This window comes from Notolabrus celidotus, chromosome 4, assembly GCF_009762535.1.
Source record: "Notolabrus celidotus isolate fNotCel1 chromosome 4, fNotCel1.pri, whole genome shotgun sequence".
Lineage (NCBI taxonomy): Eukaryota > Metazoa > Chordata > Actinopteri > Labriformes > Labridae > Notolabrus > Notolabrus celidotus.
This window is the reverse complement of record NC_048275.1, coordinates 19,032,377-19,054,876: the sequence shown is the minus strand read 5'-3', so window position 1 is coordinate 19,054,876 and position 22,500 is coordinate 19,032,377. Positions and strand designations below refer to the sequence as shown.

Below are 22,500 nucleotides of genomic sequence, written 5' to 3'. Positions count from 1 at the left end.
AAAGGCCATATAACAATGTGTGTTTGTGTATAGAGGAGCCGCAAGTGCAATGGGAAATAAATACATAAGGCTATGTGGGTTATATTTGTTGGTCATGACAAGTTGAAACAATGAATAACAAATCAGTGAGATTATTTCCATGCAACAAGCTACATGTGGAGGATTATATAAAGCCAAAATTGGTTCAGTTGTGACCTGGTTTCCTTATGTTTCCCTCACATAACTGATGTCCAAGTGTGGACCATCATTACATGTCACACTTACCTTGACCGCAAGTTTATTTACTGTCAACTAAAATCTAAAAGCACTACACAACCATTCTTAACTTTCATGAGATTGTGTAAAATTCCATATGATCTGGAACAGTTAGTGAGTAAGCTTGTGGATGAAGTGTTGGGGGTACATACAGGGGGTCACAGAACATGCCAGAGAAGAATAAAGGAGATACGAGCAGACAGCATCCTGCCCAGGACTGCTGGCACGGCAGCCAGGGGCGGGGCCAAGACAGCATGGCACACGTCAACCCCAGACCCCCGCCTCCTCCCCCTTTCCCCATGGGCTGTGACAGGCGGCACGGGAACCCATTGGCCCAGCAAGGGGTGGACAGCCATCTGACAACTCCCCACCTGCATGACCTTTACCATGCTTGACCCACTGCAGGAGACAATCACCTCACAGCAAACAGCCCCACGGGAGATGTAGACACACAGAACAACCAGGAAGACACACACATAGATGGACATGCCTGATCCACTCACATATTGACATAAAGTTAGATAGAGAGGCAGTTAGTCAGAATAAAACATGGATGCATGCTTGTGATGGGTCATTTTCTCCTTGGTTAATTGTATTCAATCAGTTAGGTCATAGAATCATTGAATCAATCATCTTAATCAAGACTACAGCTACACACTATAGCTACAGGGATATGTAGGCAGTGCCACTGTAGGCCTCACTGAACAATAATGATGGAAATCACAAATACCTACAGGACATCACCTTTGTATTGGTCAATGAACATTTAACTAGTTTTTGGTGTCCAGGTAACTACATTTTAAAGTAAACAAAGATGATGGCTGCCCGTGTTATCTACTTGTTAAACAAGAAAAACAATGGATATACATTTTTGGGATAGTTTTTCTAAATTACAAAGCCATACAATATCAAAACGTGTTATTTATAACTGAGATTATGAATGCGTTTTACATTTTCTAATTTTTTTTCATATTAATTATCTTTATTGTGAACTTTTAAATAAATGAGAAGTTTCAAAATCAACTTACAAATGGCTATTGAAGAATAAGTAGCCTACTTTTGCTTCTACCAATAGGTTACTTAATTTCTTGAAAGATATTGCCTAGTCCATAAATAGTTTTTCTATATAATTTCATCAAATTAAGTTTTACAGAATTTTCAAACTACAATATTAAATATGTTTTTGATTATAACATATGTTTATTGAGATATCCTATTATGACAACTAACTATACTCTCATTAGGGTTGAGAATTCCAACAAAAATGTACATTCAAACATTGAATAGAGGTCCAAAGTCCTTTCAGTGTTTAAATGTGTCTGATGTTTGGTGGACAGACTCCATTTGTTAATGACAGCAATTTAATTTAATTTAACTACAGCAAAGCAACATGAACATAAACAGTGGTGGACAGTAACAAAGTAAATTTACTTGAGTACTGTACTTAAGTACATTTTTTGAGTATCTGTACTTTACTTCAGTATTATTTTTGGGTGAAACGTATTACTTTTACTCCACAATATTCAGAAGACAATTATTGTACTTTTTACTCCACTATATTTCTATCAATGCTCTCGTTACTCACTACTTTTGCTTTGAAGTCAGCTCATGAATTTCCTTCTCTTTTCTTAAATCTGATCCCTCGGTTGAACGGGGAGCAAACAGTAAATTTCACTCAGATCTGGCAGTTCATGTAGAGGCGGTAATGATGGCTATAATTCTCCACCTGAGCACCCATGGCCATATCTTCAGCACGTGTTAGAGGATTTTGAAATAAAGAATAATATGTATCTTTTGAAATGTTCTCCCTGTTTCCCACTCTGCCCAAACCTACAAAAATTCACTGTCCAACCTGAGAAAGCGTTTTGAGCTACGCAACATTTGTTTCATCCCAGATTAACATTTCCACTTCAAACTTAGTTGCTGTTTTCATTCCATGGTATAGTTTTTATAGGTTTCAAGTAATGGTTTGTAAATAAACATTATGTAACCAAGAGGACTCCTATGTATTCTTGACTGTGCTTATGGATTTTGAAAATACACCGTTTTGAAATATTTTAAAAAGTACTTTGAATACTGAAGTATTTTTAAAAGCAAGTACTTCAGTACTTAAACTCAAGTAATAATCTGACAGAGCAACTTTCACTTGTATTGGAGTAATATTTGACATGGAGTATCTATACTTCAACTTAAGTAATGAAACTGTGTACTTTGTCCACTACTGCATATAAATGCAATGACCGTCTATTAAACTGTATTTAACTAGTTATTTAAACACTTCAAAATATAGTCAGGTTTGGGTATGATGCTAATTCAAATTATGTATATTATTACAGTAATTGATTTTATAATATCACCAGTAGCTTGAGAAGCTGGGATAGTAGACAACTGTCTGCAGGCTTATAGCACGCATAGACTGATCCTGATCCTGATCCTGACTGAGAAGAAAATACAGGGAAAAAGGAAAAGCTGCTTTCCGTCACTGACGTCATCAACATGCGACGGTTTGGCGCGACTGCTGGCTTACTACTCGAAACGTTGGGGTTGTTGCTGGTGCTGGAAAGTAAGTGCTGTTTGTTTTTGATGCATTCACACTGACAATGCTTGATATATTTAGAGGACCTTAAAAGAGATGATCCTTAACAACACAGCGGATTACAGATGTCAAGCTACGAAAAGCACACGATGTGTGTTGTTAAGATTAAACTCTGATAAACCTTAGGCTGTCTTTCTGAGTTGTGACATACGTTGTACTTACATAGTTTGTATTTGTCCATTTATTAGGCCACCATCTTTGGATTAACTGCATTTCCCTCTGCGACAACATTGCGGTCAAGTTCAGCCAGTGATGAATCCAGTAATTAGACGGAGACTTCCTCTGTCAGTGCGGAGTCTTCTGACAGACATTGGTCCGAAAGAGGAATGGACAGAGACAGAGCCCGACACGGTGAACAGAGATGGGATCCTGCTTCCTTCCAGAGGAGCTGCTTCGGGACAAGAGGAGCTTCTTACACCAGCAAGGACACAAGAGGAAAAGACTGCAGAGGATGATAGCAATACAAGGAGAAGTGCAGTCTGCATGCTGTGTAAATGTAAACCTGCTTGTTACACCTGCCCAAGATGCAACCTGCATTACTGTGGCTTGGCTTGCTACCAAAGCCAAGAGCACTCTGTATGCTCTGAGGACTTTTACAAGGAGTCTGTTCTACAGGAGCTGAAGGATATGGGGAAAACTGAAAGTGAGGGGAGAAAGAAAATGCAGGAGGTTCTTTTGGGACTCAGACAAAAAGCGGAGAGGACGGATGGAGGGATGGAAACTTTATTAAAAGAAGCTGGTGTTCTCTCAGAGGACACAGACGAAGGAGAAGGAGAGGCAACAGGGAAAGTGCAGGTGGTTGAGCTCTTGTCCCGGTTAGCAGAGCTTCAACAGTCTGGAGAGGGGACTGAAACTGAGATTGAGGCTATTTTAAAGAAACTTGAAAAGATTGGAGAAGGAGAAGACCTGCTTCCCGGGGACATAGATGAGGACCCTGAAGGTGCAGAAGGGGAGCTGGACTTGGCTGATCGGCTTTCAGGGCTTGATATTGACAAACTGGGTGAGGAGGAACTGTGGGAGCTTCTCAACAGTAAAGAGAAAGATACATTTATGGGTCTGATGAAGGATGGAGCTCTTGGAAGGCTGGTCTGCCTGTGGAAGCCTTGGTGGGAGGAGCATGAGGAGGGTGGGAGATCCCTGGTGGAGGTGCTTGAAGAAGAAATGAGCAAACAGGGTAAAGAGCATGCAGGCTTGGTAGAGCAGCAGGAGAGTGCTAATAAAGCTCAAGAAGTGGTTCAGAATCAGGGAAAAACTGCTTCAAAGTTGAGAAAGAATAAAGGAGAAAAGAGAAAGGACATAAGCAAGAGCAAGGGAAGTTCAACAGTTCGAAGCATCCCTTCAATTTCAGCAAAAATACCAAAGCTGAGCTCCTTGTGTGCAAATCCATCTCCCTTAGTTTGCTACGGTTTGGTCAATGCGCTCTATGGCTACACTTTCACCCTGTCTCTCTTCAACAATGACACGGATTCAATGATGTTTGAGTTCTGTGACATGACTCTTGCTCTTTCTGAGGCACTGAACTCTAACAGGGTGTTCAGCTCCCTCCAGGAGGCCTTAGACGGTGGGGAAACACTCATTTTGGATGGAGGTTACCTGGATAAGGAAGATCCTCTTGCCCCAGCCAGGGCGGTGGAAGCCGCGGCTCACGTCATGACCGGCAGGAACAGGAAAGATGCTTCAGGATACTGCCTGGCAGCCTTGAGTCAGCTTCGTTCAGTACTCTCAAAGGCCAGAACAACCCTGTCTAAAGAGGAAGAAGAAGGAGCAAAGAGACAGAAGTATTTCCTGGCAACAAAGAAATGTGAATTCTTTCAAGCCTGGGTTCTGGACAATGAAAACAGGATTCGCTCACTTGCTATTGAGTTGTGGACTGAACACAGCAGAAGAGAGAGTGTGAGGATCAGCTTGGAGAAAGCAAAGACTGTAGTTGAGCAGAACTTGAAGAAGAAGAAGAGCAAAGGGAATAGAAGCTTAATTGAGGAATTGAGCTGATGTTTTCTTCAATGTAATTACAAGTTCACCACAAAATAAAGATATTTCTGATTACCTGAATTATTGTCTTCTATATGATTCAACCACTAAAAAGTTATTTTGATTTGTTCCTGATATGCTGTGAAACCTAATATTATTAAATCGTTATAGCGACATAATTGAAGCATATTGTCACTTGGCATAAAAATGGGTGCCATTACAAAATAGTCAGGTATCTCTTATTTGCAGATGGGAGATACCTGCCCCTCACAGTCACAGGGATGCGTTCAGGTACCGAAACATGGTACCGTTTGGTTTTACGTGAGTCGGTACTCGGTAGTACCGATGGAATTCGGTCGGTACCTTTGGAGTCTTTGGCACCTATATTTTGGGGGTCCCGAGCTGAAAAGTTTGGAAACCCCTGTTTTAGGGAACCTGGGGAGAGCATTTCAGAAAGACTGAAGTGGGCCTAATGACAGAAAAGCTCATTGCAAAACATTTGTTTTCTTTGAGAATTAACATTAATGCTTAAAATAGTTTTGAGTATTAAGAGTAGTTTGTTTTTTTATTCTTCAGACGAGTATACCTAATATATACTGTATTCATTGGGAATTGACAACGTCATACTTAGCTTTATTTTACATACAACTTTCACCCCGGTCACCAAAGTCACCACCTCTTCAACCTGCTGCCCTCTGGCCGACGCTACAGGTCACACAGAGCTCAGATAAAAAGACTCAGAGACTTTCCGAGAGCCATCACAACACTAAACACCCACAAACAGCTGACATAAACAATCCCCTCATGTGCAATATTTATAACTGTGCAATAATATTCATGTCAAGTGCAATACCGGGAACTGTTATTAGTATTTATATTGTCTTTTATACATATTTTCTACCTGTTTTTATTTTATTTGTATCTCATGCACCTTCAGGAGCAGCGCTTCTAATTTGTTTGTACACCTGACAATGACAAATAAAGACTATTCTATTCTATTCCATGACCTGAACATAGGACCTGAACCATAGACCTGAGACCTGAACCCTGAACCATAGACCTGAACATATCAATCAATCAATCAATCAAGCTTTATTTATATAGCACATTTCATACAAATCAAATGCAACCCAAAGTGCTTTACAGCGATTGAAAAACATGAAAGAAGCAGAAGTAAAACAATGGCAAGACATATTAAGGGAAAATAATAATAATAATGATAATAATAAAAATAATACTAATAAAATAAAAATAGAGACTAAAATAGAGACCAATGCATACAAACAATAAAATATGTTTGATTAAAATAAGTTAAAGTGAAAATAGTTTTTAAAAGGGTAAGGATAAGAGTTGCAAATACAACTAAGGCTAAAAATATCAATACAAACTGAGTAGATAAATAAAATAAATAAAAATGAACATAGGACCTGAACCATAGACCTGAGACCTGAACCCTGACCCATAAACCTAAACCCATAGACTGTATGCCTAAACCATAGACCTGAGGCCTGAGACCTGAACCCTAACCCCACTGGTGCTCCGTCTGTACTCTCGCGGTGCTTTCTTTGACTGGTCACGTGGTGCGGATGCCCTTCCAGTGTGCGACAGAAAACATGGCAGCGCTCTTGAGATCAGCCCGGCTACTAAAGTTCTCGCCTTCGGGCTTGCTCCAGATCACAGGCACAAAACGAACCGGACCGCCAGTCAGCCGGCTGTACAGCGGGGCTGTGGGTCGCAAAGAGACCGGAGTTTGTTCCCGACAGATCAGCAGAGCTACGGAAAATGCATCCAGGTATCATGTCTGTTAGCTGGTGTAGCTGTGATCCACGCGTGAGCGTGAAACAGAAATGTCATTGAGGCTCAATGACAGCCAGAGACAAACACATGTCCACTTGAATATGACCTGCAGTTTAAAATGTTGTGTGTTTACACATGTGAATTTAATGTAAAAAAAGATGTCTAAACATGCATGGTTAGCTAGCTGGTTAGGTAAACATGGCTCCATGGCTTACACAAGGTGATGATCAGATGTTGTGTAACCAAGCTCACATGTATGTTTAAAAGCCCATGAGGGAGCCAAAAACAGAAGTTTGGTTTGGAACGATCTCATATATGTAGTCATTCAGGCCTGTCATCATTTATTTGATATGATACTATTTGCTTCAGTGCCTGCTAGCTTTTAGCAAAAGCCCACTCAATGGAGACTAGCCATGTAGGTTATCCTGCAGCAGTTAATATTAATGAAAAATGTGGTACAAGCTGTTCATCATGAATTACTTTTTATATCACACAGAGCACTAAGCGATGGAAAACACTCAGGGGTTACTCTGCTGGAGCTTTTTGTTCTCTCAAGGTCATAACCACTTCAAAACTTAGGGGCAGGCAGTTCATCCAGAGATGTATCTTTCATACTCCTGTGTAGATATGTATAAAGTCATTATCACCTGTTACCACAGAAGAATTATTTAAATCTGTTAATTCTTCATCCACTAAATTCTTCTGTTTTTTGTTCTCTGTTCCACCCTCTCCCTCCAATCATGTCTCTACCATACCCCCTCTCTTCACTGTCATTGTGTAACTCTCTACAGCCGTCTGTGGCCATACACAGTCGGGTGCGTGCGTAACTATGCTGTGGCCACTGAACAAAAGAACGAGGCCGGTACTGCGGTGCGGACCAAGCAGATCCAGCAGTTTGACTGGGCTCTGGCTAAGCTGGACAGCTCTGTGAGGAGAACTGGCCGCATCACCAAGACCCTGCTGCTCCGCATCTTTCATGATATTTGTAGGACAGGTGGGCAGATGCTGACATGATCAAGGAACTGCAACATAAACAATTGCCCTGTTGATACTTTGGACACATTTTTGTTCAGGACCATTTCTTATCACTGAAAGACAAGCATTTAAAACTAAAACAATGCTGTATATGTCTGTTCATGAAACCAATTGAGTCATTGTGTCAGTTTTTATTCTTTCTTTTTCTTCACTTCCTCCTAACTTTTTCTTCTTGTGTGTTTGCAGGTTACCCCAGTGGTAACCAGGCCTTATTGCTGCTGCGTAGTTGTGGCTCTCTGCTGCCAGAGGTACCTCTGCAGGAGCGCAATGATCTTGCACATCGAGTTTGGGAGAAGCTGCAAGAGTTGGGTAAGAGGCTTCATCAATAGCTGCAGCTTGATCACCTTAATGCTGAACCAGCATTAATATTGCTGCTTGTGTATGCTAAACTTGTCAAGAATGAACCTATGATTGGACATTTTTTAAGCTATAGGAGGAATATTGGAGCTGATTTTCGGCATCCAAGGTTTAAAATGAATCAATGCTGTTATGATGCATGTAATCTAAACATACACAGCATCTTAGAGATCAACCAGCTGCTTTCTACAGTATTCCTGTTATTTTGATGTACCACTGTATGCCATAGTTGCTAAAGCTATGCTGATGCAATGGTTTTCACTTTGTCTTCTTCAGGTGCGCAGTATGATGTTAGTCACTACAACGCCTTGCTGAAGGTTTATCTACAGAATGAGTTCGAATTCTCTCCCACTGACTTCCTGGCCAAGATGGAAGCAGCCAACATCCAGCCCAACAGAGTGAGTGCTTTAGTGCAGGGTACAATACCACACCTTACTGTATCATCATTCATCTCTTAGAAATGTCTATTGCCATCCACATTGTATTGTGGTAAATATTGAAAAAATAAATGATCCCCATCTACATGCTGCAGAGTTACACTATTGCATTCCGTTTCAACAATTTGCATTTGATAGTTATAAGCCTTGTTTGAACCTCATTTAAATGTTTTGTGCACAGGTTACCTACCAGAGACTGATCGCAGCCTACTGCCAGAGTGGAAACATCGAGGGAGCCAGGTGAGCACACTTTCTGTCCTGCTTACAAATCAAACAGCAGAATTAATGCTCTGATGGATTAGCTACTTAACAGCTAATGGTAGTAAAAAAAACATCATCTTTACATTCGAAATTCTGGATGTATGATATGCTTCTAATTTAGGGGATATATAGTTTGTTTTACTTTTCCACCAACTTCATTACAAACTATCAGTCCCTTCAACCAGTATAACATCATGTCTCTGAATCCACCTTGTCTTTATTTCCCTTCTCTGCTTCATCAGCACCATACTGGGTTTCATGAAGAGCAAAGATTTACCCATCACCGATGCTGTTTTCAACTCTCTAGTAACCGGCCATGCTCGTGCAGGGTGAGTCTCACTCTTTTGGTTTTAACAGTGTAATGTATGACATGGATTTTTAAAATACAAGGAACAATTGGGGTTTAAACTCTTAACTGTTGTTTGCAGGGACATCGAGAGTGCTAAGAACATCCTGCCTGTGATGCAAGGGGCAGGAATCGAACCGGGTCCTGATACTTATCTTTCACTGCTGAAGGCGTATGCTGAGAAGGGAGACCTGGACAGTCTGAAAAAGGTGTGTGTGTGTTCATTCTTTGTTCGTATCTCTGGCTTTCACCCTATCCTCATCTTGTACTTACCCTGTGTCTCTCCTTCTCCTTCTCTCTTTATCAGACAATAGAGGAAGCAGAGAGTGCAGACTGCAGTCTGATGGACAGGGACATCATGCAGGTCATCTACACCCTGGCCAAGGCCGGACACCAGCAGCACATCCAAGAGATGGTCAATTGCTTGAAGCATGAGAGGGGTTACGTTCCAGGTAAACCGGCACTTAAGGCTGATTTATACTTCTGCGTTGAATCAACGGTGTACCCTACACCGTAGGTCCGCGTAGCTCCCGTACCTACGCAGAGGCCTACGCACGTAGCTGACGTGCACCTCCTCCAAAATGTAACTCCCCGTAGAGCCGACGCGGACCTCAAACCCTGTGATTGGTCTGCTCGGCGGCTTTGTCTTTCCCGCATTTACAACATTTCCGGGATCCTGGACATCAGCCGCACATCGGCCGTGTATTTCATCTCCTCCTCTCTATTCTTCATGTAATCATGTCTGTATGATAAACAGCAACATGTATCAGCTGTAGATTAACATAACACGCTCTGAATCTCTGTGGAAAAGTAAACAGATCGTAGCGGGACCGGAAGCAGGCGGCCGGCTATCAGAGAGACCACACTGCCCTCATGCGTTTCGGCGGAGAATTGCTGCGCGACACAGACACATCGACGCACAAGTATGTGGGGCTCATGTATGTGTATGTGTCTGCGTCAGCCCCTGCTGCATAGGGGAGACGCAGAAGTATAAATCAGCCTTCACTCCTCGTGTATTTCTTTGTTTCTATAATCTCCACCAACCGAGGTTAGGTGATGACAATATCTGGGACTTAGAGCTTGGAGAAAAAAAACAATCCTCCTTCCCAAGAGTTTGGGAGTGACACTAAATTTTACCCCTAATTTGACGAGTTTTCAATTACAAGGTTTGTTTGTTTTGGTGAGAAGGATACCTATACAGACAATTCAGCTTCTGTTCAAAATATCTGTCAATGAATGCTGTTGGGATCTCATAATAAAACAAGCTAATGTCTTAGGAACGAGTAAAGCTAATGTAAGGGAAATCAAATTTGTAAATGGAGGAAGAAAAGTTCAAACAGCTTTTAAAACTTAATTGATAAACTTTGTATTAATTTACCTACTAATATAATCTTTGTGTGAAAGAAAACAACAAGTAATATAACCTTGAAAATGTGTGAATGATACCTTTAAGCTTCTGTGATGATTGACTGATGATGACTGATTTAAACAGTCAGATATATCACCGTGAACCTTTGCCTTGAAACCAAAAGGCTGTTTCAGTAGCTTGCTACTAATCTGACATTAACCTGGTGACAGTGTTAACAGGCATTGAAACATCCTTAAGATTAAGTCAATCTCTTAAAGCTGGGGTTGGTAATCAGATTTAGATACACTTTTTGTTATACTGGTTAAAATGATCTTTATGTCCTGATGGCAATCAATACATAATGTGTGCTTAAAAAACAGCGAAGAAAAGCTGCTATCTACAGCCAGAGTAAACCTTGGAAAACACCAACCAATCACCGTTTTTGGGAGCTAAAATATCTTACCATTCAAATCCCGTTCCTGCCCGCCTCCTGCGCGTACATTTCCCCGGCGTGTACTCCTCGTCCCCTGCCTCTATTTACTGCCCCTCTCACTCGACCTCGGGCCTGTCCCCTCTGACCTGATGAGGTGCTTTGCTCACAACCAAGTTTACAAAAGTGCTGCACAGTGAAATAAAATAATTACCGTGGCATCGCCTCTGTCTCCTGCCCAGGGACTACAGATGTAAATTAGCTGCCAGCTAACTCTGGTACAACTAAATGGCTGTACACTGTATATAAACAAATAAATAAATACATGTTATGAGACTGAGTATAATTAGTATTTGTTGATCTTCTCATAGATGCCATGAACTTGTGTCTGAGCCTCATCACCCAAGGCCTCGAGGAGACCGCCTTCAACATCCTGAAGACATTCCCAACACTGCAGTCTGAGAGCTTCAACTCCGACTCTCCCAACCTGGGCAACTTCTTCCTGCGTCACTGTGCCAACATGGAAACGGTACATGGAGAACAATATTGCTCGGCGCTCTAATAAGTGTTTTATGACATAGAATCCTGAATTCCTACAAGATTAGAGATTCAATGCTTGCCAGTTAAGGACTGCAAGCTGACATCAGTTTGTAAATGATTTTGCAATGCATTTTTAGTTCAGATTAAGATGCTCAAATTAAATTCTGCTTTTGTTTTGATTGTTTGCTTCAGCCATCGGAGAAGTTGGGTCACTTTTGCAAAGAGCTCCATGATTCAAAACTTGCACTCTTCACCACTCAGCTTCACTCTGTCCTGTGCTCTGGAGGCCAAGAAGACAGGTACAGCACATATTTAATTCTACCTTAATTTGCCAGACCTTTACATCCTCCTTCACATCCATCCTTCATATTTGAATTCTATCTATCTATCTCATCATGTGCATTTAATTATTATTTTTATTGATTTGTGTTCAAGGGATGTGTTTAGAGCTGATGAAGATGTTAAAGGAGCAGGACTTCCCCGTAAGGCCACACTACTTTTGGCCCTCTCCTCACTCAGCACATGAAAGACAGCAAACACAGCTGGTATGCACACACACACACACACACACACACAACACACACACACACACACACACACCCACACACACACACACCACACACCCACAACACACACACACACACACACACACACACACACACAACACACACACCCACACACACACACAAGGTTGCATAACTTTGTATTTATATTTCTACCCTTAAAGCCACTCTAACTTCATGTGAACATCTGGTGTGTATGTGCGGTTAACAGAGCGGCTTCTTTTTGGTTTGCATGATCTTTGCAGCATATGTTCCGTGTGTTATTTTTGAGGAGCGGGAGGGGGATTATGACTTCCTCAGTCCTCTGTACCGGAAAGAGCTTTTAAAGGAGTGTTTCCCTCAAATATTAATGCCTCACAGAGTGGTCCTACTGGGACCGGTTTCACTGGGCAGGGGCAGTCAAGGGCAAAGAGGTCTGATCCCCGCGTGAGAGAGTTGGAGCAGGAAGGATGGAACAACACGTACATACACACTTACTTACAAACCAGCAACACACTCACAAACATATACACATTCCCAGAGCTCTGGGAATAGATCTCAAAGTTTAGAACTTTGAACGGATGAATTGAGGACCCAAAAGGCACTCTGACTTTCAGAGAGTGTGCTCAGACATGAAAGTCACAGTTTTCATTCATCTGATCTTCAAATTCTGCACGGTTCTTTTCTCCAGGGTCAAGTCTACTGCACATTTTTGAACTGAGAGTGGAGAGTACAGTAAAGCTTTATGGCCTGAAGTTACAAATACAGTGCAGCTAAAAGTAATAAATATATTTCCTCTTTAATGCTTTAACCTTCAAGTCTCATTCATACAGCAGTTAACCTAGACTTATTTATATCACAGCTGACGTTAACTGAACAGCCACAGCTGAAAGAAAAAAGTGTTTTCACAGTAGTTGTTTCCCTAAATATTTTATGGGTGCATTTTCAAAAAATAATAAGAACAATTATGCAAAAAGTATCGATGCTAGCCTGAGGTACTTTTTGCCTTTGTTGTGCAAGGTTGAGGCACTCAATGGGATTTAGACAAGCTTTTGCAGACTAGTGCAGGTGTTGACTCCTGCCAATGAGCTGACCCTTCTGTGTGTGTTAAAATCATTGCATCAAATTGCTGCAATGGAGGAGAATTCAAAGTAGTCCAATATATACAAAGAGAGAGATGGGAAATCAGGTTGTAATTGAACCCATGCTGCCTGTGTCCCTGCTTGAGGACTATAGCCTCCTACGCATGGGGTGTGCCACGTGTGATTTAACCACTAGGCCAAATCAGTGCCCCATATACCACAGATTTCAAACAAATCTAAGCCTTTCAGCAAGCCTTGTTTATTTTCTTCAAATCATTTTATATAAATGTGAATAACTTCCATTCCCTTTTTCTGAGATGTTAAAAGTTTGCTTAAAATCGCTGTTATTAACAGAAACGGGATGAGTGTTTAAGAATGTTCTATCTGGTGACCTTTGCTCCATGGCATGGGACACCGTATGTGCCTAGTTGGTGTCACTACAGGGGCGCAGTAGCCTGAAGCACCCCTCTTACAAATCCAGACACGCATACATGTCTTCACATACAGAGGTCAGAGGTCATTTGGCTCCAGTGGCTGTCCTCAAATCCTTCACACGGTTCTCAGTTTTTCACCGAAATCCTCCTCTGTCCCATTTCTTTTTTTTTTATGTAAGAACCTTGTGTAATCAGGAAATCTCATCAGATGGACGATCCTTGTAGGGTCTCTATAAGCATTCTGATGGCCCATGATAATCACAGAGCTTTTTTTAATCAGATGAAGGCATCCAGAAAAAGTTATTCAGAGTTATTCATTGCTTGTCTGTTTTAAAGTCTCAGTTTTTCCCCAGAAACAAGTGTTTTGTTGCACCTATCAACATGAGCAGCAGTGATGTTCTCACTGTAGCAACTTACTCTTTAAAATTAGCCTAAACTATATTAAATATGGTTGATGTCACAGAATATGTCTGTGAAAGTTCTCAGTCATCCATGTCATGGTAATCCAAAGCTTGATCTGTAAGGCAACTGGACTGGTAGAAATTCTTGAAGACATTTCACCTCTCCTCCGAAAGGCTTCTTCAGTTCTGACCAGACTGGGGGAAGAGCTCGAAGATATAAGCCACTAACAGTCGTGGGTGTGTCCAGGAGTCACAAAGGGTCCTAAGTAGGGTCGTTAGTCGGGTCCTGACAGTCGTTCAGTACCTCCTGACAGTCCTTAGTTCCTGACAGTCGTTAGGGTGATGGGGTCAGCTGTGAGTCGTTAGAATCACATGGTCTCTGGTGTGAGTATGGTCTTACTTGTTTTGACAGAGAATTCAAAACAGCATTGTATGTAGGAGACAAATGGTGTCTTAGTCCACCGCCTCTGTTAAGAGAAGGGTGTTCAAGCTTAACATAGATGGCTTCCTTGACCCATCTTTCATACCAACAGTCTTCTCTGTCCAGGATCTGAACCTTGCTGTCCTCAAAGGAGTGTCACTTGTCGTTGAGGTGCAGTTGTACGGCTGAGTCCTGGCCTGTGGAGCTGGACTCTTCTGTGTTGGGCCATGCGTCTGTGGAGAGGTTGTTTAGTTTTCACCAATGTATTGTTCCCTGCACATCTTTGAGCTCTCTCCCCAGTCTGGTCAGAACTGAAGAAGCCTTTCGGAGGAGAGGTGAAACGGGGATAATCACTCTTTGAATACTGGACATAAATGGGTCTGACACTCAGACCAAATCTGGCATTGATGCCTTAAATTTTGTCTTCTCTATCTGCAACTGAAGGCAGTCTAACAGCTCAACACACACAGTGTAGTGGAATATTTTCTGCTCCTGATTTCTCTCTCAGCTGAGTGAAATAGTGAATACCTTTCTCCTTGCTTTTGTCAGAGATGCGCTTGTGGGAGAAATCATCTCAGTGGACAGATAGCCGGCATTTGGAGACTTGTCAGAATTCACATCTCATTACGAACGTACCCTGTCAGACGCGATCAGTAGCGGCTTGGCTTTTAAGTGTTTTATTTATGCTGAGCTCTGGCTCTCTCTTTGGGTTTTTTAGAGCGATTAATAAATGATGCATTTTGCCCTGTCAGCTAATTGACGCCATTTGAGCTGGCAGGGAGGAGAAGCTGGTTAGACCAGTGTGGCGACGGCGCAGATTGACTTCTGTGTGCGGTCCAGACACATTCTCAGTTGAATGGTGAGATGCTTCAGTGCCCGGCTTGGCAGCTTGAAGAAGAGGATTAGACATGTGTTTAAAACATGCACAACCCACACACATAGACACAAGCCTTACTTCAGTCTTCTGACCGCACAGTCCTCAGAGCCACACAGAGACATCAGACAACATCCATTTAGTTATGACGGTGCAGAGAGAAAGGACAGAAAGTGAAGAAACTTCTCTTTTTTCTCACACACTCACTTGCTTCCGTCAGTGTTAGCCTTAACCCTCATGAATCATGCAGCCTCTCTTTTTTTCTCTCACACTCATTGGCTGCAGGAGGTGTGTGTGTGGTCCACATTTGGAGTGTGGGGGGGCTTTCGAGGGCCAGTGCAGGTGATGTGACTGATGCGGAGTTGACTTGATTTCATGTAAATGCAAGCGCTCTGAGGGAATTCACTTTGGATTACGCGCCTCACTGTGCACGGCCCATGAAATATTAAGCGCCGTGTCACTTTTTGTCCACAGGTGTCACTAGCGGGCAGAGAGGGGTCGGAGCCGTAGAGTTAGAGGAGAACAACGGGTGGGGGGTGGGGGTGGGGTGGAGGCTCTTTGCCTTTTGATGAGGTGTGGATTTGGCGGGTTTAGCGGAAGCATATGCTGGCCTATACTTCCCACCTGCCGCCAGCTAGCCACCGCTTGTCAGTCCTTGGATGCAGCGCGCTCTTATCACTTCTGACATGGTGGAGGAAGGAGAAAAAAAGGAGGGTGAGGGAGGGGAAAGTGCAGAGGAAGGGAGTGTTTCTAGCCTGGTGCGTTTTTGGTGACAAGAGATGTAAAGGTCCCCTTGTTGAGTCTGCTGCACCGACCTAATGTTACCCGATCTTGAACCATTTTTCTCTCTTTCATAAGGCAGACCGTTCAGTCAAATAAACCCACTTGCATGCAAGTACTACCACAGCAATCTGCAATTTAGTCCTCATGGACTCAGTTCTATCCTCAGCAGAGCTAATTGCTGGGACAAGAGCCAAGCATCGCCTTGATGAAAAGAAAAAAATGAAGCCAGCAAGGCTGGAATGGCAGCTTTTCTTGTATCACAAAATGGGAAAGTTCTTGTACTCTTCTTCTGTTTTCAAACAACAAACGGCTATTGCCTCGCAGCAAACAAAGTCCACCTTCAGAGAGTCACGACACTGAGAGATAGAGAGACAGATGGTGTTGGAGGCAAAAGAAAAGGAGAAGTGACAGGTACTCATGTCCAAGGACAGGAGGAGATGACAGCGACCGGTTCACTCCACTCCTCTTTTCCTCTCTTTTCTCCATCCTCACTTCTCGTCTATGACAGTTAACCTGCAGACATGAATCTGATGATGATATCTTCTGACCACTGCCATGCTTAACTCACTACTTTGATACTTCTTGCCCCGGATGGTATGTCAGGCTTGTGCTGACCAACCTGGAGAGGCCTCCACTCTTCTCAATTCTCTGCTCAGTCTATATTTAAATTGTTCAGACAGGGGAAGAGGCAAAAAGGGTTACTCACAAGTGAGGATTATGGAGAGAAAAGTAAAAGACCTAAGGGAGAACAGTTCATATGACCTTATGCGCATAATATATCACATTTTATTTTACTTTTAGATCATTGCTGGTTTCTTCATTGTCCTCAGTTATCCTCAACTCTTTTACGGGAGGTTTTCCTGCACATTTCAGATGTTGAAAAGTTATTAAAGAATTTTTTTCTTAAAGTTTTTATAAGAAACCTTTTTGTTAGAGTTGTGTACAGCTTGTTGAAAATACAAAAATATCACAATGTCATGGCAACCATGAAAGCATGTCACAGTCAACTGAGACCACAGGGACATCATTGTCCACCTTTATTATCAGTTGGCAAGAAATGTAGTGCACCTTGCAAGGAAAAAGCCCCACATTTAAGCCCTGCCAAAACCTCCATGTGTCATTTTAAAACTTTGGTTTTAACAGAATAAACAATGCTAGCCAGTGAACTTTGTGATTGGATTTTGATAACTTATATCTTATTGGTTATTTTATTGGTTTTTAAATCTCTTAATGGTCTCGGCCCTTCTTATTTATCAGATTTGCTTTTATCATATGAGCCAGTGATGGCCCTCAGGTCTTCAGGTAGTGGACTTTTAATTGTACCAAAAGTAAGAACTAAGACCCACGTTGAGGCCGCCTTTTATCATCACGATCTGAGGGCGGCACAGAGCATCAACATTTTTAAAAGCAAACTCAAGACCTACCTTTTTAGTCTGGCTTTTAGCTGAGTTTTATTTTTATTCTTAATAGTTTTATTTATTTATTTATTATCTATTTCAAATTTTTGTCACTTTTCTTCTACTTTTTTTTTTATGTAACTTATTTTAAGTATAGCATCTTATGTTCTTTTAATCATTTAATATTTTAGTGTTTTTATTATCTTAGAAACATATTTTAATTTGGTGATTTTAATTTCCTGTGTTGAGTTTTAACATCTGATTTTACCTACAGTGTTTCCTCATTAAGATATCATGAGAGCGTTTCGTCAGTTCGTTCAGCAACTTATTATTATTATTTTTTTAATTTAATTGTTTTTATTACTATTGTTGCATATATTGTGTTCTTAACCTTAGGATTGTGGGGTGGGTTTGGGGTCCGCTTCATTTATTCTATTTTAGGTTGTTTTTATGTACAGCACTTTGTGTTACAAAGTCATTGTATGAAAAGCGCTTCATAAATAAGTCTGATTGATTCATTTATATCAGAGCCAGGCTAGCTGTACAACCTTATTTACGTGCTAACATAGCCAGCTTCAGACGCTATCTTAAAATCTACTGCACAGCGACCCAAACAATGACACGACACTTAAGCACATACTAACATGTCGACAGCATGGACGTTTATTGCCGACCAGCAGCTACAGGCGTAAAAGCATGAACCTACAGGAGGATGAATAACAACCTTTTCACATCAAAATATTTATGTGTAGTGAAGTTTAATAACCAGCCAGGTTTACTGAAACACTCCGAGCCTGCCTAGGACTCATTCATAGGAGACAGACGCCATTCTGTGTGCTCCTCTGGGGCTGGAAGAGTAAAGAACATTACAATATTGTTCAATAATGTTTTATGTAATACTCTTTGGTTATGGCGGGACACTGATATGCTTCAAAACGTTCAAAAGTTTGACTTCCCTTGAGACTTCTCACTAAGCATGAATCTATAATACTCCCTGCAAAGTGATAACTAACAGATGTGAAGCAGGATGAATCTCTTCTCAGCCATAAATATTGTTCACCTCTGAATTTTATAAAAGCTTTTCTAGAGTAGTCATAACCCTGGGTACACTGAGGGCTTCTCTTGGTATCCAGAGATATTGTTTCTTAGCTAATAAATGCAGTGACTTTTCTGTGAGCCTGTAAATAAAGGAAGTGAAGACAGAGCAGAAACACCCTCAGGGTTGAAAGGGTTACCGACCTGACTTACAAAATAAACACACAAACACGCTTGTTGGACGGCAGAAAAGTGCTGATGATCATGAAAGCTCACTTGCTGAAACCAGAAAGCGCGTGAGAGAGAAGACTGTCTTATGCATTTATACCCAGCTCTCCATTCACTTGTTTTCTGTCTGTCTGGCTCACCGTGAAATTGATATGGAATTATTCAGGAGGAAAGCAGGTGCGCCCTCTCTTTCATAAAAAAAGCCAGATGAAAGCGATTAGGGGATAAGAATGGACGGAAGGACGGCAGAGCGAATGGATCCTCCATTGAGAAGAATGCTGAAGATCCCTTGTTTACTTTTTCTTGAAAGCAGGGTAGATGGCAAGTGAGATGGGCGGATGAATGAGAGAGGATATAGATGGAAGGATGGAGTGGGTCAGGTAGTCTTACCTGGGATAATGCAGCCACCAGGACCCGCAGGTTTTAATGGCGTATAAAAGCCCAGGACTCATGTTTTATTCAGCTAAAGAGAGAGACTGCCAGGTGAACACATATGTCCCAAAGGATGCAGGAATTATAGAGCCGTGTGTGTGTGTGTGTGTGTGTGTGTGTGTGTGTGTGTGTGTGTGTGTGTGTGGTGTGTGTGTGTGTTTGTGTGTGTGTGTGTTGTGTGTGGTGTGTGTGTGTGTGTGTGTGTGTGTGTGTCAGACTGTGAGTGGGGGACTAAATACACACAGCATCCTGAGGTGTGTCGACTCAAGCAAGCACTTTAGGGTAATTTGCTGAACTCCACATGGGAACAAAGTGTGTCGGTACTGCATATATAGCATACCGATGCACCTAACAACACACACTGAGATGTACACATACACATGGACACCCATGTGTGTCCTCATTTAGGCCAATGTCCTGTGTGGGCACGCTCCCAGACATATGCAAAGTACTGCAGCAGCTCCTCCACACACTCACAACCACACACATTCTTACAGACACACTGAGAGTGTGCAAGTGGCTATTCCATATGCATGCGGCTGTTTTGGCCTTCTTCCCTGGGGCAGGACCTCAGGGGTCCGCTGGAGAGCAGGGCGACAGTGCAAGAGTCCACTTCGGGCCGAGTGCGTGTTTGTGTTTATGTATCCTCAAGTTCAAAGTGTAGGGGGAGCAGACATTAGCATTTTGTTTGTGTGTGTGCTTGTGTTAAGGTTTTTTTTTTTCTGGATGAGTGATAGAGGGTGTGTGCCAGCTTATTTCTTATACATTTATTTCAGCAGTGCTTAAACAGTTCCGGTCTATGAAAGGGTATGTGTGTGTGTATATTTGTAAAAGTTCAGCATTGTAATTGATTTAAAATAGCAGAAAAAAATCCCTAACGTTTTTTTCTTCACACAGGGAAAAAAACTCAACATATCCACCTGTTTTTAAGGTTTCAAGTCTTGCTTGTACTTAAAAAGGATATTTATTCTAAATAACTCTTGTCAGAATCAGAAAAAATCTGTAACCTGCTTTCTTGAGAACACATAAAACAAAGGCATGATAAAGAAGAACAACTAGTGTGATATTGAATAGTGGTTATTACAGTTTAAAAACATTGGCTAGTTTGGTAAACTGATGATCCTTCAGTAAAGTTATTCAAAACATGCATTATTATAGCCTCTGAAAGGGAGACTTTTTCAATCATTGTAAATTAAATATGCTGTTTTAAGTTATTAGTTGAACAGCAAACTGAATCCTGAAAGTTTATAATGTTTTTGGGTTATTTTTTTGTGATCAATTTTTTATTGTTTTTTCTGCAGTTACATACAAACATAGATTAACAAGGAACATACAGAATCAAGACCAAAACAACAAACAGAGAAAAAGAAAAGGGAACACAACAAAACAAACAACAGGTCCAGAAGAAGGGAGAAAATTCATATGTTGTGGTCATGTGGTGAAGTTATGTATTAGTGGTGCAACGGATCATCGTTGATCCGTGATCCGTACGGATGCCTCTCCCCGGATCGCACGGACGTGGTCCGCGGATCGGTTGATGAAAAAAGTTGCGCATGTTCACGTGATGACCGCATGTTCAATCCACACTCACTCGTCAAGCGCATCAGTAGTCATGGCAAGCTGAAGGAGCAGAGGAACTTGAAAAACCTCCTGCATCTTGTAAGTCACATGTATGGGAGCATTTTGGTTTCCCTGTGAAATACAGTGAATGCTGAATGTGATTGAGCCACGTTATGAAATTCCGTCGCGCACCCACTAGACCAGAGGCCTCAATACGCGTCCCGCGGACCGCTCCGGCCGCCTGTTCATGGCCCCCCGAACTGTTATTCCTTCACTCTGTGTTCGGGTCATGTTTACCGGGACTTGTGTCCAGGTCAACGTATACGCAGACAGGCTGTTACTGGGTCACTTGGAGTCCACTGCGCGAGTGCAATTTTTAACTTTCACTTTCATTTAGGAGCAGTTCGCATATTTGCACTTCGCCAGCTGTAGGACCCTAGAATGCACGAAAACGTGTGTCAGTTTGCATCTCAAAGAAAAGTGGACGGTGAAAATCATCAATGAAAGAAGAATGGAGTGAAACTTTCGAAGTTCCTCTGCTCCTTCACTTGCCATGCCATGAAATGCAGTAAATGAGCCAGGACTGGGCCCAGAGTAAATTTTGAGTGATGGTTGTCTTTATTTAATGGGCAAAGTTTAAAAGTGTTTTACAAAATAAATGGAGGACAAAGTTATATTTGTCTTTTTATTTTTTTATTTTTTTTGCTGATCCGAAAAATGATCCGATCCGTGACTCAAAACCGTGATCCGATCCGAACCGTGAGTTTTGGATCCGTTACACCCCTATTATGTATATGCAGGTGTGTGTGTATGTTGGGTATGTAAGAGAAACTGTGTGAGGGGGATTGCTCAGTTCAGCAAGTTCTTAGATCGTCCACTGTAGCACACCATAGCTGAGTTATGTCCTCTCTGGCTCCATGGATGCGAGCTGTAGACGGTTCCAAATGCACAATATCAACAAACCAGTAACCATTGTTGTTGTGTTTCCATCTAGTGGCAACCAACTTCTTAGCAGCTGTCAAGCCAGCCAAAAATGTGTTGTTGTTAATAAAGTTTTGTTGATGTGATATTCTTTGTGTGTTGTAGGAACGATGGAGGTGTTGAAAGGTATGCAGGAGCTTGGTGTGTCCCCTGATGTCGATACGTTATCCAACTATATCTTCCCTGTCTTCCCCGGATGTAAATTCAGCGCAGCAGCCCTTAAGGTAAATCACAAGTCTGCAGGTCTGTACATGAGTAAGTGTTGATGAAAAACTTTTACTGACATAATCCTGATCCTCTCTGTCTAGGCGTCAGGCAATCTCCATGGATTCAGAGGGTTGCTTGTCTGCAGAGGTTCGTTCGATGGCCACAAATAGCTTGGCCGAACTATACATCAAATGTAAGCGTGCGCGCGCACACACACACACACACACACACACACACACACACACACACACACACACACACACACACACACACACACCACACACACACCACACACACACACCAAGAAGAGGCTCCTCTGCATCTTGGGCACCAATCATCATAAAAATCGCTGCTTCGCCTGCGGGCTAATTGGACCAGCATTAACACATACACACACATACACACACATAAACACTCTCGCACATTTGCCCACTTATTCCTGTGTGCTCATCAGGCCTTTTAAGAGATTTGTCTGTTTGAATATGTAAAGAGCGAGAACGAGAGGTGCCTCCACTGGCAGAGGGATGGGATGGAGAAGACTGTTACATAATGGATGACTCGTCTTGTTTTCTGTCCTTCATCTCGTTTTAGTCTCAAAACATCCACCACTCTTTTTTCTCCACATACATTGCATACACATACTCTGTTCCCTCTTTATGTTTTTCATTGTCCCCAACGGATTGTTTTCCCTCCTCACAAAATAAAGTGTTTGAACATTTCACATACTTCTCCTTGCCATGCAGTGGTGTT

General features: G+C 41.9%; 2 protein-coding genes across 2 annotated transcripts in view; both read left to right on the top strand.

The window, feature by feature from the left end:
- The first annotated feature begins 2,691 nt into the window (after positions 1 to 2,691).
- znhit2 (zinc finger, HIT-type containing 2) lies at positions 2,692 to 4,903 on the top strand. The gene is made up of 2 exons (XM_034681296.1): positions 2,692 to 2,818; positions 3,040 to 4,903. The coding sequence occupies exon 2, from the start codon at positions 3,104 to 3,106 to the stop codon at positions 4,841 to 4,843; it is 1,740 nt and encodes a 579-aa protein (XP_034537187.1). The 5' UTR covers positions 2,692 to 2,818; positions 3,040 to 3,103; the 3' UTR covers positions 4,844 to 4,903.
- A 1,453-nt stretch (positions 4,904 to 6,356) lies between these two features.
- The window catches only part of lrpprc (leucine-rich pentatricopeptide repeat containing), a 69,990-nt gene continuing 53,846 nt past the window's right edge, over positions 6,357 to 22,500 (top strand). Inside the window, 15 exon segments of the mRNA XM_034681294.1 lie at positions 6,357 to 6,614; positions 7,411 to 7,613; positions 7,841 to 7,963; positions 8,288 to 8,409; positions 8,630 to 8,688; positions 8,952 to 9,038; positions 9,138 to 9,264; positions 9,363 to 9,507; positions 11,205 to 11,362; positions 11,566 to 11,610; positions 11,612 to 11,672; positions 11,809 to 11,876; positions 11,878 to 11,909; positions 21,641 to 21,767; positions 21,859 to 21,943. Of these exon segments, the coding sequence (XP_034537185.1) occupies positions 6,409 to 6,614; positions 7,411 to 7,613; positions 7,841 to 7,963; positions 8,288 to 8,409; positions 8,630 to 8,688; positions 8,952 to 9,038; positions 9,138 to 9,264; positions 9,363 to 9,507; positions 11,205 to 11,362; positions 11,566 to 11,610; positions 11,612 to 11,672; positions 11,809 to 11,876; positions 11,878 to 11,909; positions 21,641 to 21,767; positions 21,859 to 21,943 (1,648 nt within the window). The 5' untranslated portion in view covers positions 6,357 to 6,408.

Coding starts and splice junctions, on each gene's coding strand:
- znhit2 (XM_034681296.1), top strand. CDS start 3,104: ATGAATCCAGTAATTAGACGGAGACTTCCTCTGTCAGTGCGGAGTCTT.